At 41.5% G+C, this 14,445-nt stretch overlaps 1 protein-coding gene across 1 annotated transcript; it reads left to right on the forward strand.

Moving 5' to 3' along the window:
* The first annotated feature begins 5,488 nt into the window (after positions 1-5,488).
* Positions 5,489-14,171, forward strand: bmp4 (bone morphogenetic protein 4). Its single transcript, XM_063908004.1, is given in 5 exon segments — positions 5,489-5,522; positions 5,525-5,612; positions 9,649-9,771; positions 10,443-10,807; positions 13,086-14,171. Coding segments are annotated over 5 exon segments (1,464 nt in total). The 3' UTR covers positions 13,940-14,171.
* The last annotated feature ends 274 nt before the right edge of the window (positions 14,172-14,445 follow it).

A 14,445-nucleotide genomic window follows, 5' to 3' on the forward strand; every position in this document is an offset into this window, starting at 1 on the left:
TAACCCCCCAGAGTCCCCGCATCAGGCGTTGCCCCACTCAGGCTGCGTCTGGACAGTGTTGAGGCCCGAGTGTGTCTCCTTGCACCCTGACAGAGGGAGAGAAAGGCCTAAAAAAGACCCCCTCCGCCACTCACTTGACCAGCTCCCTTTGATAACATCTGGCAGGGGCAGGTTTGCACCAGCGACAGCAGGAGATGGAGGGACATTAAAGCCCTGTCACTCACTTGGCAGGAAGGCAGTGAGTAACTCCACATCATTCGGCAGACTGAACCTCAATCGCTTACGCTGGAGTGTCACTGATGATCTCTCTTTCTAATGGGTCTGATGTTCTCCAACAAGTGTGTTATATGAGATGGTGGCTTTAGCATGGCGGCTTTTTATTCTGAGCTAAGATACCTTTATCTTATCATTTAAATAACTGAACATCTCTTAGTTGGTCAGACCAAACGTTTCTGTTTAAATGTATTTTTGAACAAGAACAAAATGCTCTGCGACTTGAAACCTAAACATCCTTTAAAGAAGGAAACTTATAGTGTTTATCTAAACAGTGTGGTCCGTTGAAGAAGATGGGCCGGAAAGACTTCGACCCTATCTTTGTTCTTGGTGGGGGTTGGAGGGTGTTGCAAGCAGTTTAGAGGGGGCTAAAAGTGAGTTTCAACACAGCTCCCCCCGAAAAGCCTCAGACCAATTCAACATCCATCCCTCTCCATTTTCATTCTGTTTACTTCTAAGTTCATGAGTTTACATGCCAATTCCATTACAAGGATTAAAATAGTTTGTCCAATCCATCCTCAAACTCTGCTTCCCTTGTCTTTCTCCCTCCCTTAACCCCTCACACCACTTACGAGCTTTCAGGTCCCAGGGCTGGGTTTGGGGATTACAGGACAAGCACGCTGCAGCCCGAGCACCCAAAGAAAAGCATGTGTTAAAGAATGTTCCAATGAGATGTCCGAGCATTAGTGAAAGCTGAGGTTTGATCAATGGCTGTGGCGCGTGTCTGCACTGGTGAGCACTTCACGGAGTGTCTGAAGGAGAAGAAAGAGAAAATAAAGGTGTGTTGTGACATGGGGCTCAGGGTCTAGGCGGCAGGGTCACCTTTGAGCTGCTGCTGATTAAGGGCCGGTGTTCACAGGTGAGCGGCTCCAAGCAGGATTTAGTGACACAGGCACAGAGGTGAACTCACACCACTCTCACAGCTAACGTCAACGCAGCAAAGCACTGCTGACCTCTCCCCAAAAAAGGCCAAAGGCAAGATATTTTAGCTCTGTGACTGTGCTCAGCTTACGCAATGAAAATTGATAGCAGGTTAACTTCTCAAGAGTCACTTTTCAAACAAACTATGTACAGAAAAAAAGGAAGAAAGGAGATGGTTGGAGGCATGAAATGTTTAGCTCTTTTTGCAGCCTTTTCTCATCTACACACAGTCCCAGACTTTGGGATCAGAGGTTCATATTGTAAGTAGTAAAACAAGTCAGTGAGTCAGTCGTTGCCTGTGGGTCTAAGCCACCCGCAGTTGGTAATCTCCTTCGGAACTGAAGGGGCTCAAAGGGGCTAAGCTTGGTCAACACCTCCGAAGGGACGTCCACAGCATATCTTCAAGTGCTCCCATGCAGCCTGGTTGGTAAAACACGGTCAAGACTTTATGTGTGCAAGAACTCTGCTAGACTCTCAAGACATCATACGCAGCGCTGCTGGAGAACATATGACTAAAACTGTAATTTAATAATTGAGAGAACAAAATAACAGAGCATAACTTAATAAGACCATTTTGTGTGTAACCAATCTCTCTAAAGTGAAGGAGAGCAAAGAAGGCCAAACTTTCTGTAATAAAATAAGGAATTTGTTAATCTCATTAAAATATATTTATTTTATTGAAACATAAGTAATGGTCTTATAAGAAAATATTCATATTTTTCTTTCAAATCAAACAAAGTCCAGGAAAACATGATTTTACACAAACAGCTGCATACAGTATATTTGTTTGATCTCACAAGAAAGATAAATTGATGCTCTTGATAATAAGATATTCTAACTAATCCATCTTTTGAAATAAATAATCATCAATGAGTACAATTGGATAAACAACAATAAGAGTACTTTCTCAGTTAAAAGGCTAAAGAAAACATCCAAGTATTCCTGCCACAAATCATTGCTCTGTGATCAGATCTATTCAAAAAAATAATAATGACGGATATATTTTCTTGTTTCTTCGGATTTCATCAAAGGTACAAGTACAGTTCAGGCTCATTTTTGTGTTATCTGTCCATCACAAAATGCTATTTTTCAGGTTTGTTTTTTGGGTGTTTGAACTTTATCGGCAGTGTGCATCTTGTGGTCTAGGGGAACGCCGGTGGAGTCTTGTCTGACTTTGACACACAATCATGCTCGTGTAACATTGCACATCTCATAAATCTTAATAAATCCTACAGATATTATATCGGAGATATGTTATAATTTGTTGAGTGTTAGTTTACCCAATGCCGATGTGATGTTATAATGTCTGCAACACTGCACCAATGACCTGTCACACATTTGATGCACATACCATGATGCACAATGTCAAACAACTTTGCAAATGTGTTAAAGTAGTGTTGTTAAGATCCAGCAGCGTCCTTTTCCAAGTATGTGATATGATTTAAATGTGTGGAATCATTTTGTGATAATATTGTAAAATAAGTGCCATTGTTCTGCAACACTTGTTGATGTTTCAGAGCATTCATCTGTATTTAATATTAATGTCGAACAATGTGTGTCAAATAGTAATATGTGTTCAATTTTGTATTGAAATATCAGCTCTTCGGCATGATCAATTGCGGTCAATAAAACTTAAAAGGGAAAGCATGCAGTATGGATCCAACAAGAATGGCTGGAGAACAAATTGTGCACAACAATGTCCCCATCAAAGAGACAAATAGTTTTAGCAATGGTGTCAAAAGTCATGCAGAAGGTATGTGTAAGAATGTGAGGAATATTAAGTAGCCTGAGTCACAAAGAACTTCCCAAATGCCTAACACACACACACACACACACACGAGGGCATACACACACACACACACACACAGCAGGACTCTTATCTGCAGTTTTTGCATAACATTTTTGTCACGGGGATTTATCCTAAAAGCCCAGCAGTCAAGAGCTGAACGAAAAACCAAAGTCTATCAGGGTGGCTGGGGAGATAAGTAATGATTAACAAAATCAATTACCTGATTTGAAGGAGCACACAGTACAGACAAAACATATTAGAATACAAGAATATTATTAAATGCAGCATGTAAAGTCAAGTTTTGTGAGATTGAATGTAAATGTATGTATCAGAAGTAAGTGTCAGACATCACATTTGTTAAACAATACATTTTTGGGGAAATATTTTGAACATTTTGCTACGGAAGGATCTTTCTGAAGCTATCTTTAACTTTCCTTTTACAATCGCATGGACAAAAAATGTTTTGAACCAAATGTAATCATTACCTAAGTATAAATCCTCAGGCTGTCAATACGACACTTCTGAGATATGCAGCTTATCAGTTACTTAATCCACTTCAGCAGCATTGGTCAGTATAAGTACGGAAATTCCCAAGGACCTGGAAGCTTGGCCAAGTTTGCCCATTTTTGCCAATAACGAAAATACAAGTTTCTTACTGCAAACAGCCTAAAACAATTATAGATTGACAAGCTCAGTTTGAGAACATAGGGGGTATGAAGTAACAAAGTATATATTTATTAAGCCATTCTTAGATTTAAGTGCATCTTTTGATCACAGGGTTCTGCAGATTAAATGGTTGCACTAAAATGAAACCAATTAAAGCCTTTCTTATTACAGTGTGGTGTGCCACAGAGAAGCTGCCTGGGTCTCCTACTATTTTTTTATAAAATGTGCATCTCCTGCTTGGCATAAATGTTAGTAATGATGATTGGTTGAGACTGATTCTTGAAAAAGTAATCCTTTAATCCAACAATAAATGGGGTCATAATAAATGTGCTGGTGTGGAGAGAGATGCTACAAACAAGGCAGCTGCAATTGTTCTTTTTAAATAGTTAAATGCCGCAATGCTTTTGGCTTTTGGATCTATATTAACATAAATAGGAGCAGGATGTAATAGTCCCATTTCTCAGATATCTTAAGGGGAAACAGATTGTTTTCAAACAAGAATTGAACTAAACAAGCAATTATCTAAAAAAGCTTCTTAAAAATAAAAACAATATTAAATATGGTATAATGATAAATGTACAGTACTGTATATGACCATTGTGTGTTATAACTCTTACTGCATGCTCAATAAAGGACAAGTATTGAGTATTGGATTGATTCAAGTGTGTGTGTGTGTGTGTGTGTGTGTGTGTGTGTGTGTGTGTGTGTGTGTGTGTGTGTGTGTGTGTGTGTGTTTTCATCGTTTCTTTTCTTTTTTAAAGGGACATTATGTAGTTTTACCTTTAACAAACTCATTTTTTTACAGCTACACATGCACAATGGGATTCACTCCAAGTATATTCCAGCACAAAGGCTCTATGGGACTCTTCAGGGACCCCTCTTTAAAAGTTATGTTACCCCCTAACTTTGTAATGATTCATCAAAGCTTTAGACAGCGAGTATACATTTAATTAATACAACACATGTCCTTAAATAGAGTTCAGGGGAAAAAAAACAGTGCATATTTGATTTAGTATCCTTATAATGAAGTTAATCAACAGAGAAAATGTTGGTTTAAAAAGTACAGAAGACACTTCAGTTTCTCCCTTTCTTTACACTGAAGAGCTATCAGGGGACTCATTAACTCCATGATTGCCTCTTCAAATACCACATCTTGGAATAAATGCCCCCACATCTGTTTGGGTGCAAAAACAACCAAAATATATTTCTTAGTATAGAACGAACTTTAATTTGTCCACCAAAAAATGAGCTGCTAATGCCGAGCAGACACTAATGACTAGAGGATGTTCGATTGATGTAATGTATACGTAACAGGTCAATATCAATTTAAAGCAGCCACACAGGGAATATTATTTTTTACAATTGTCCTGGCTTAGTTTGTTTTATTAGATTTTTGACATTTTTATGAGTCTGCTTTGCTTGTTTACTGTGTAAATCGGAGAGTAAGGATAATGTGGATAACATATGTGACCAATAAATGCCACTCAAAATGTCTTTAGACAAATTATTTACATTTGCAGGTACATGGGTCCTTTTATTTAGAGTACCACGACGCTAAGAATAGTTTACTGTCTGGATCCCAGCATTGAAATGCAGATTCAAACCATTGAGCACATGACCCGTCGGCTGGTATTCACAGTCAAATTACAAAGTTTCACATAATGAAAAAGAAAGAAAAAAAAGCAGCGCGCAATGAGCTGTCTTTATTTAAAGTGGAGGAGGAGAGAAGGGGGGTTATCCAAGGTGTTTGAGACAGATGGGGGAGGTGGGGGTCGGGAAGGGGGGAGGAGGCAGGGACGGTAAATTGGGCGGACACATAAAAACTGCAAGGGGCCATAGATGCTGGATCATTTGCAAAGTCTGGCCGATCTGCGCACCACGAGCTGAACTGGAGACGGATAGGGAAAGGAAACCCCGCCGAAGACCCCGAGCACCGGCCTTCACCCCGATCCCGTCTTCTCTTGTTCGTTTAGAGGTGTCGCTAAAGGATTAATGAGCCAAAAAGGCACCCAGCTTCTCCTTTAAGGCTCATTTCGGCGTTTTTTCGGCTTTACGCCTGGACTGCCTTTCACCTTCCCTTTCATATTCCCTTCATTCGAGGATACCTGTACCTCTACTGATGGTAAGCTCTCATCTACTCACACATTCACATATAATAGATGTTTCAGCTCCAGTCTCAGGAACGCAGTATGCGGACTTAAAGAGGAGGAAGTGTGTGACTTACTTTTGGTGTTTGGTGTTTGTGCGCGTTTAACCGACATTACTGAGAGTTTGGACAGCACTTACCGGAAAAATCTAAAACTTTACATGACCACAATAATCTTACACTCTTCTTCATTTAAACAGAAACGGAAATAAAATGGATAAACGTGTACTTTGGAACGAATAGCGCAATAATCCTGGTAGAGCTCGCAGCAGGTTAAATCCTTTTGTGCCGGAAAGTTAAACAGTGACAAACCAACACAGTGAGGTCATTTCCAAACAGAGAGTCCAATTTCTCTATGTCTGTCTTTCTTCAACATAATTAAAATGTTTACATTATTCCGATTTTTGACTTTTCCAAAGTTTGGCACCGATCTTCCAGATTACACACCTGTATCTGCCTCGTGTCATGCGTAATGAGAAAGATGGAGATGACACAACTCAGAATTAAAGCCATAGAGGGAAATTGCACATCGTGCATTTCCTTCTGTAATTTTTGACTCCAAATAATGCTCAAAAATATATCGTGCATAATTTAACTACATTCAAAACGGCACGTTTCTGTCACGTTGTGCCAAAGTTTGCAAAAACAGTCAATGCCAAACCATAACAGACGCACAACAGAGGTGATTCCGGTTTGTTAATTGTTCGATGTTGTAATATAAGGACTCATATGGTTTTACCTGTTTTGTAACGATAAATTATAAAGTTTAATTGCGTCATTAAATACAGTAAAGCTGCAGCAGCGAAAACATATTGCGGCCTGCTGGCGCATGGCGTCCTTGGCACACTCCTTAACTTTTCTCCTCAAGTTTCTTTGCTGTAGTGCAGAGAAACAGAGCCGCCAAAACTGTTTTTATTCACATAATTACTATTTTAAAAATCACCTGTACAGGCAAAGAAGGATTCAATTGAATATTGGTCGTTCCAGGAAAGATCTTTGTGGATAATATTTTGTATTGTTTAATTGAACACACTACAACCTGTTCGAATCAGCTGATAGCATTTGGCATTGGTAGGTGATTTTCCCCCATGTTTTAATTTCTTCTTAAAAATAGCTAAATTAACATGGACATACAAAAACGTTGTTCAACTCATCTTTTTTATCAGAGTACTTGCTTCTCAGAATGTCATTCCAGCTAACAAAACCATTAACCTGTTTCAGTGATCTCACTGACTGTGAATGTTCTCACTGTTGAACTGCTTCACTGGGAGCAAATAAAATCCCAAACCTAAACTATCCAACAACAAGAAACTTTACAGGTCTCTGTTTTATTTCCTTCAACAGCAATGAGGACATAACATTTTATGGGCACATTGGCTCATTGTTAAGTAATTATTTTTGAAATTCTTTAGTTAGAACTCACTTGTTATCAGGAAAGGAAACAAACTCATATAATATTTTTTTAAAGGATGGTGTTTGATTTGTTTTTGATGAGGTCATTATTTGCAGTAGCCATCACAATAGTTGATATAATTATGAACTGTTTATAGAGCAAAACCTATTAACATAAACCAGAAAAGGACATTTTTCATCTAACATGGCATAAAAGTACATAAAACACGATTCCCATGACTATAAACATGTTAACTGATTACTGGCATCTGAAATGATACAAATCAGGCCAGAGACTTGGCTGTTCCCCTGGTAACCAGTTGCCCTCCTCCTTCTTTCTTTCTTTCTTTCTCGTTTTCCCTCCCACCATCACTGTCAAATTCCTCAGAAAACACATCTGAAGAGCCATGTGCATAGTCTGATCACATTATCTCTGGTCAGAGAGAGAGAGAGAGGGAGGCCAAGGGGGATTGAGCAAAGCCAAGGGCAGTTGACTGCTCCGGCCTAATTGCACCCTGGTCTGCATTTGTTGTTTCAAAATTTGACTCAGTCTTTCGCTCAGCACAAAAACCCTCTGAAATTCAAGCTTCCTAAAACATTTTACAATCTTGGAATTCGGTTTTGCCTTGCTGTTTGATCAAAAGCAGTGAGTCAGATAATACAGATAAAAGTCTTGTAAAGTAGTTCAAAAGATGAACAGAGTTTGGTGTGACTCCAAATGTTTTGCTTTTTTTCATCTGGGGAAACCGGCCAGCAAAATGAACGCAATGACTTTTTCCAGAGTTGAAAGTTTACTCCCCGTCTGTCTTACATGTTCTTTCATCATCATCGCACCACTTTGAGTGTCTGTCTGTTTTAGCCTGCAGCTTTGTCAGTGGCTGGTTACAGTTACAAGATGTTCTGTATGGTCAGTGTTTTTGAGTGCTATGAATCCCTGTAATCATGGGAGAGGCCCTCGCTGTACAATGAACGTTTGTTGTAAGAGATGTGCGCACACATACACACACTCTCTCAGAAACACACACACGTTATCCCCCCACCCCATGGGTAATAGAGCTGATCATGTTCTGAACCCTCCTCTCTCTTTGCCACAGTTCTCACGAACATGCAAGCGGTGGCATACACTCGTGCACGCAGACAGGCACACACACATACACCGTTTAGCTCATGCACACACACACACACACACACACACACACACACACAACACACACACACACTGCACATCACCCTTTCTTTGCACACACTGGATCTAGTGTCATGACCGAGAAAGAGGGGGGTCAATCGGAGGTCAAAGTCTAATGCTGTTAGGGAAAAGATCCTTGATTGCATGTACAGTGAGCCATGCAGGGCCCGAGATAATCGCAAAGATACGAACCCAGATATTTACACAAACACATACACACAAACCCACACATACAAACACACATAATGTTCCTGTTAATGTGCATCCTCACTGTGTAGTAATGCTTGGATGCTCTCCAGTGGAACAGGCTCCAAATGATGACCAAAGACCTACGTAGCTCCGGAGCTCAGAGTAGAAATTTCTGCTCTGTGGTGCTGTTGTTGTGTCAATAATTCAGTCATTTTTATTAGTATGATTCAACAACATTTAGCACATTTAAATGCTGTGTAAAAGAATTGAGTCATTTATTAGAGCCATGTTGCTGTGCTTGTAAAACCTACCAGACAAAAATAGAGTGTTGATGCAGAACCTTATTTATTAATCTGCTTCAAAAAAGATTAAGAGTGAAGAATATGCCCTGAAAAAAAAAAAAATTGGGCTGAATTAAAAACTCTCCCAATGATGACAGTGACAGAGCAAAAGACCCTGTCATCAGCGTCACTTCAACCTGTGTGATCCCTCAAGTGGGGAAGCGTGAGGTCTTTTTGACAAAGATGCATGCAGTTCCTGGTCTTAAATAGGTGAACTCAGTTGCATGGAGGGATAAAGGTGGACCGAGTTCACTTGGAGATGGTTTTTGTAAGCAAACAGCCCTCTTGTTTTGGATATAGATTTTACCACTCGTGATCAAAGTGGTGTTATCAGCTCTTTGGTCTTGTGTGTGAACATGAGAGGATAGTTTCAGATCTTTTTTTTCCCAGTTGAAGTCGCCACTTATCTAATGTTTTTTTTGGGGGGGGCTTTTGTAACATGTTTCTTATCAATTTCCAGGGAATAGATGTAATAATATAATGAGCTGTGTTTTCAGTCTTAGGTGAGTGTAAGGCAATAGTGATCTGCTGTCTGTGTTGTGGAACATACCTCCTTGCATTCCAGTTTCAGTAAATAGCCTATGAGCCAAAATGATAAGCCTTAAAGAGACACTGGGTCTGTCTTTTACACTCACACACATATATCCTCCCCCTACTCTTCAAGTAAAAAATGATGTAACAGCCTCAAATGTTTGTAACTGCATTCAGTTTATAATTTTGTCCTGTTTTTATCTGTATCTTTTAGGAACAGGGTCACTCCAACGTTCTCCTGCAGCCGCCCAACACCACCTAACATTTCTTGGAAGAACGTGTCCATTGCCTGCTCCCAACAAACATGGACTGTTTTCCCATGCTTTATTTTCTGTCGGTAAGTAAGTGGACCATGCCATTTCAATTTGTGGCATGTGACACGTTGCCGCATCTCACATTTTCCCTTTCCTCTCTGTCCACTGAGTCACTGATTTATGTGGCATTTAACCAGACTTGAAAGTCCCTTTGGGGTGTTGGGCAAGGCACTTGTATGAGGAAGAGGTTTTTTCAGTTAAATGTGTGGCACATAGTCCTTGGTTTGCCCCATGGCTCGTTGGAGGAGACTGTGGCTCCTTATCGAGTTAAGAATTTGCTCTGACCCCAGGGCTGCCTGTTTTATTTGTCTAATCATAGTGGAGGAGGGAGGAGACGGGGGAAGGGAGGGAGTGAAGAGGAATGGCCCTCAGATTCCATTCAAAAAAGTTGGGTTCTTGAACCAGCTGTTAACCTTTGGAGGATGTCGCCAAAGATAAACTGCAAGTGGTCTATCTGATCGGGGACTGTTTTACTGTAAACAAGGCAGCTGGGTTTTAAATCCAATTACAGTCTGCCGTCAGTGGGAACGGTTAAAGAAGAGGGGGTATTGAAACTAGTGAAGACATGTAGAAAAAGGGCAAATCTGTAATGTCAGTTAAAATGGAGACTTTTTCTGTCCTTCTGTTTTGTGTTTTCTTCCCCTCTGCTCTTTTCATTCCTTTCCTAATCTTCTATCTCTGCCGCTCCCCTCAGAGACATCATGATTCCTGGTAATCGAATGCTGATGGTCATTTTAATATGCCAAGTCCTGCTGGGAGAGAGCAACCATGCTAGTCTGATACCTGAAGAAGGGAAAAAGAAAGTACCGGGCCTGCAGGGTCGTTCGGCCGCTCAGAGCCATGAACTGCTGCGGGACTTCGAGGCCACGCTGCTGCACATGTTCGGCCTCAAGAAGCGGCCACGGCCCAGCCGCTCGGCCACAGTGCCCCGCTACCTGCTGGACCTCTATCGGCTACAGTCAGGGGAGGCTGAGGAGGCGGGGGCGCATGACATCTCGTTTGAGTACCCCGAGAGGTCAGCCAGCCGGGCAAACACTGTGAGGGGCTTCCACCATGAGGGTAAGAAAAAATAACTATAATGTTAAGACAGAAAACTGTTATCAGTAGAAAGAGAGACGTTGAACTCATCATGTTAGCACTACACAGAGACTTTCCACCATACTCAGTGTTGCCAGGCATTCCGATGATTTTGGTAGTAATGCATTTCATTAGCATGGGCGAGGACCACTAAGTATTCAGTGTTAAAAAAAAAACATGTCCTACATCCCTTGAAACACGATTGTAATGGAGCTCCACCCATCTCACCATAACCAAGGAATCCAAGGATGTGGTCACCCAACAGTCTACACAGGGGCAAAAAAAAATCTGCGAGACAAGCTCTCGAGAGCCTCATTTGACAAAACTCTGCATGTTTGGTTAGCAGCTGAAGGAATAGAATACCTTCACTTTACTGACTTACACTTCTCACCCCACCCAGCAGAGCTTGGCTTAAAAAAGCCTGGTCTTGGCCTTGATTTCAGTGTGCTCCTCTCTCATGTCTCCAGTTTATATGGAGGGCTCTTTTAGAAGGACCTTCCTCAACGTGCAATTATCTTTAATGCTACTCTGCAGCCTTCTAAATAAAGCCCCTACTGCCAACAATGTGGGTGCTGAGAGCAGACGGTGCTCGGAAGAGATGGAAAAACCGTCTCAGAAGCTGATGTGATATAAAGACTGGAACGTTAGAAGGGTTTCTGTTTATTGTGTCTTGGGTCTGCTTAGTTTTAAGGACAGATGCAAAGGTTTCAATTAGGCTCACAGACACACCAGGGTAGCCGATTTGTTGAAAGTAAGAGGTCGGAAAGCTAGACTTAGACAAGTCGGATAAATGCTTGAAATCTTTGGCCGAGACACAAAAGTGATATATGAGAATCAGCAAGTGAGGAAGCGATCTTGTAACGTGGTGCACAGAGAACACCGTGGAGCTTTAGGGCCACAGAACATGTCCGCCCTTAGGAGGAGGAGTAAGGAAGGAGGGATGAGTCAGCCTTAATGGGGCTTGTCAAACACATTGCTAGTAGTAGCACACGGCAACACACAGAGCAATGAACCGGGGTAAGATAAGAAGAAAGAGCACCTCCACTAGAGAAGGAACTTTTGCTTCTGATGCAATGTGTGTGAGCATGCAAATATGCTGTGTGTTTTTTTTTAGTTTCTACTGCTCTCTACAGGCATTTACCCTCCTTCTCTTTTGCTAAACTATGTTAATAACACGCTTTGAGGACTTCTGAGTGGGAGTGCTCGCTCCCTTGAAAGCACCGTTGCCAGAGAGTGTGATTCAGTTGAGTGATCTGTCTAAAACACCTTGAGTTATTTCAATCTGCAACAAATGGACAGTTAGGTGAGACGCATGTTTACAGGATAGGTAAACCATGTTACCATTCATCTTGAATCCAGCAAGATAAATGGGTTTTTTATTGGCTGTGTGTACGAGGTGACATCTCCCTATTTTTAAATGTATTTCAAATTCTCTTGTAAATTAAAATACAAGGCTCAGATTAGATGGAAATGTGTGTGTTTGCGCAATTCACATACTAAAAAAGCTTTGGTTGAGGATTTAAATACAATGCATTCCCCTCGCAATACCTCCTTTCCCATGGGCTTCAGATAAATGAGATTCTACTATGTTGTCTGACTCCTTAATGATTATTCATGATGAAAATGATAAACGTCTTAAGTGAACAAACTCCAGAGCTAATCAAAAACACAGCAGGTTTTAATAATGAGAACCACCTGGGTGAGATTAGGGCCTGGGTGTGAAATAACAGGGGTGGATTGAGCAGGAAAATAGTAGACACAACATTCCTTTCCCCAACAATGGTGATCTTGCCAGAAATCTGCAGACTGAGCGTGGAACAGGGAGCCTCCACTGTGTTTATACTGTAGCTGTGGTACGTTAATCACCACCCTCCTTGTAATGCATGTTTCAGCAAAGTGCTCAGAGAAAGGCATTGAGAGAAGGGATGGATAATCCTTATAGATAGATAAGGAAGCTTGGACAGCGTATATTTGTATTCCTCAATATCCCAGAGGCCTTGAAAGGTGTCCATTCTTTAGTGTCAATAAAGCCAAGATGGATTGAGGAAGTGTTAGTTAGTTTCGAGTTCAATCTGATTGGTAGAGTGGAAAAGAGATACAGTATTCCATGTAAACTTCAACATCTGACTATTTAATTCATAATATGCACGTATAAAGTAATGTGTTTCATTTCTACACGATGCATTAGGTAACACGACAAGAGTGACGAGGAATTCTGCAGCCAAATTAAAAGTTCCCTGTTTCTCCTCTTTAATTTCAGAGCACATGGAGAGGGTGGATGATGTGGATAATGGAGAAACGACGCCCCTTCGCTTCCTGTTCAACCTCAGCAGCATTCCCGAGGACGAACTGCTCTCTTCCGCCGAACTAAGGCTCTACCGTCATCAGATTGACGAGGCCATCGCTGACGCCTTCTCAGACAACCAGGGGCTTCACCGGATAAATGTGTACGAGGTGCTGAAGCCCCCGCGGCCAGGGCAGCTGATCACGCAGCTGTTGGACACGCGGCTTGTCCGCCACAATGCGTCGCGCTGGGAGAGCTTTGACGTCAGCCCTGCGGTGCTGCGTTGGACTCGTGAGGGCCTCCCAAATTATGGGCTGGCCATTGAGGTTCAGCACCTCAACCAGACGCCACGCCACCAGGGCAAACACGTCCGCGTCAGCCGCTCACTACACCGAGAGCCGGGTGAGGACTGGGAGCAGCTACGCCCCCTCCTGGTTACCTTTGGGCATGATGGGAAGGGTCACCCGCTGACCCGCCGGACCAAGCGCAGCCCCAAGCAGCGAGGCCGTAAACGCAACCGCAACTGCAGGCGCCACGCACTATATGTTGACTTCAGCGATGTAGGCTGGAATGACTGGATAGTGGCACCCCCTGGCTACCAGGCCTTTTACTGCCACGGGGAATGCCCATTTCCTCTGGCGGATCACCTGAACTCAACCAACCACGCCATTGTTCAGACACTGGTGAACTCTGTGAACAACAACATTCCCAAGGCCTGCTGCGTGCCAACAGAGCTCAGCGCCATCTCCATGCTCTACCTAGACGAACATGACAAGGTGGTCCTAAAAAACTACCAGGAAATGGTAGTAGAGGGCTGCGGCTGCCGCTAACACAGACTTACAGGAACCTGGACTTGCGACATGACAAAAGCAACATGGACGCTTTAAACAAATCAAAGGTCTTTCTTCCCAAAAATGTTCACTTGGACCCTTATTTATAACTTTTATGTTGAGGTGTATGTTTGTCTCACTTTTTTTTTTTTGTTTCTTTGACAATATGATCATATATTTTGACAAAATATATATATTTATATCTACATATTAAAAATAAATTGAGTCCTTATTTTAAACATAAAAAGCTGTACAACTTTTCATAATGTACATTAGATTGTATAAGGTTTTTTTATCGAGAAAATAGTAAAAACAATCTAAAAAGTAAAGTTTATTTACTGGTAATATTTATTGCTTTCATATGATATACATTTTGGAGAAAAAAATAAAAACATGAATTGCCTACAATAACACATTTCAGCAGATCACAAGATGCACCCTTTGTCTATTTGCACTGCGTCAGGACTTTAAAGGAAAAGGTTGACAATCAGAAATGTGCATTGTCG

Source organism: Eleginops maclovinus, chromosome 19 (genome assembly GCF_036324505.1).
Source record: "Eleginops maclovinus isolate JMC-PN-2008 ecotype Puerto Natales chromosome 19, JC_Emac_rtc_rv5, whole genome shotgun sequence".
Lineage (NCBI taxonomy): Eukaryota > Metazoa > Chordata > Actinopteri > Perciformes > Eleginopidae > Eleginops > Eleginops maclovinus.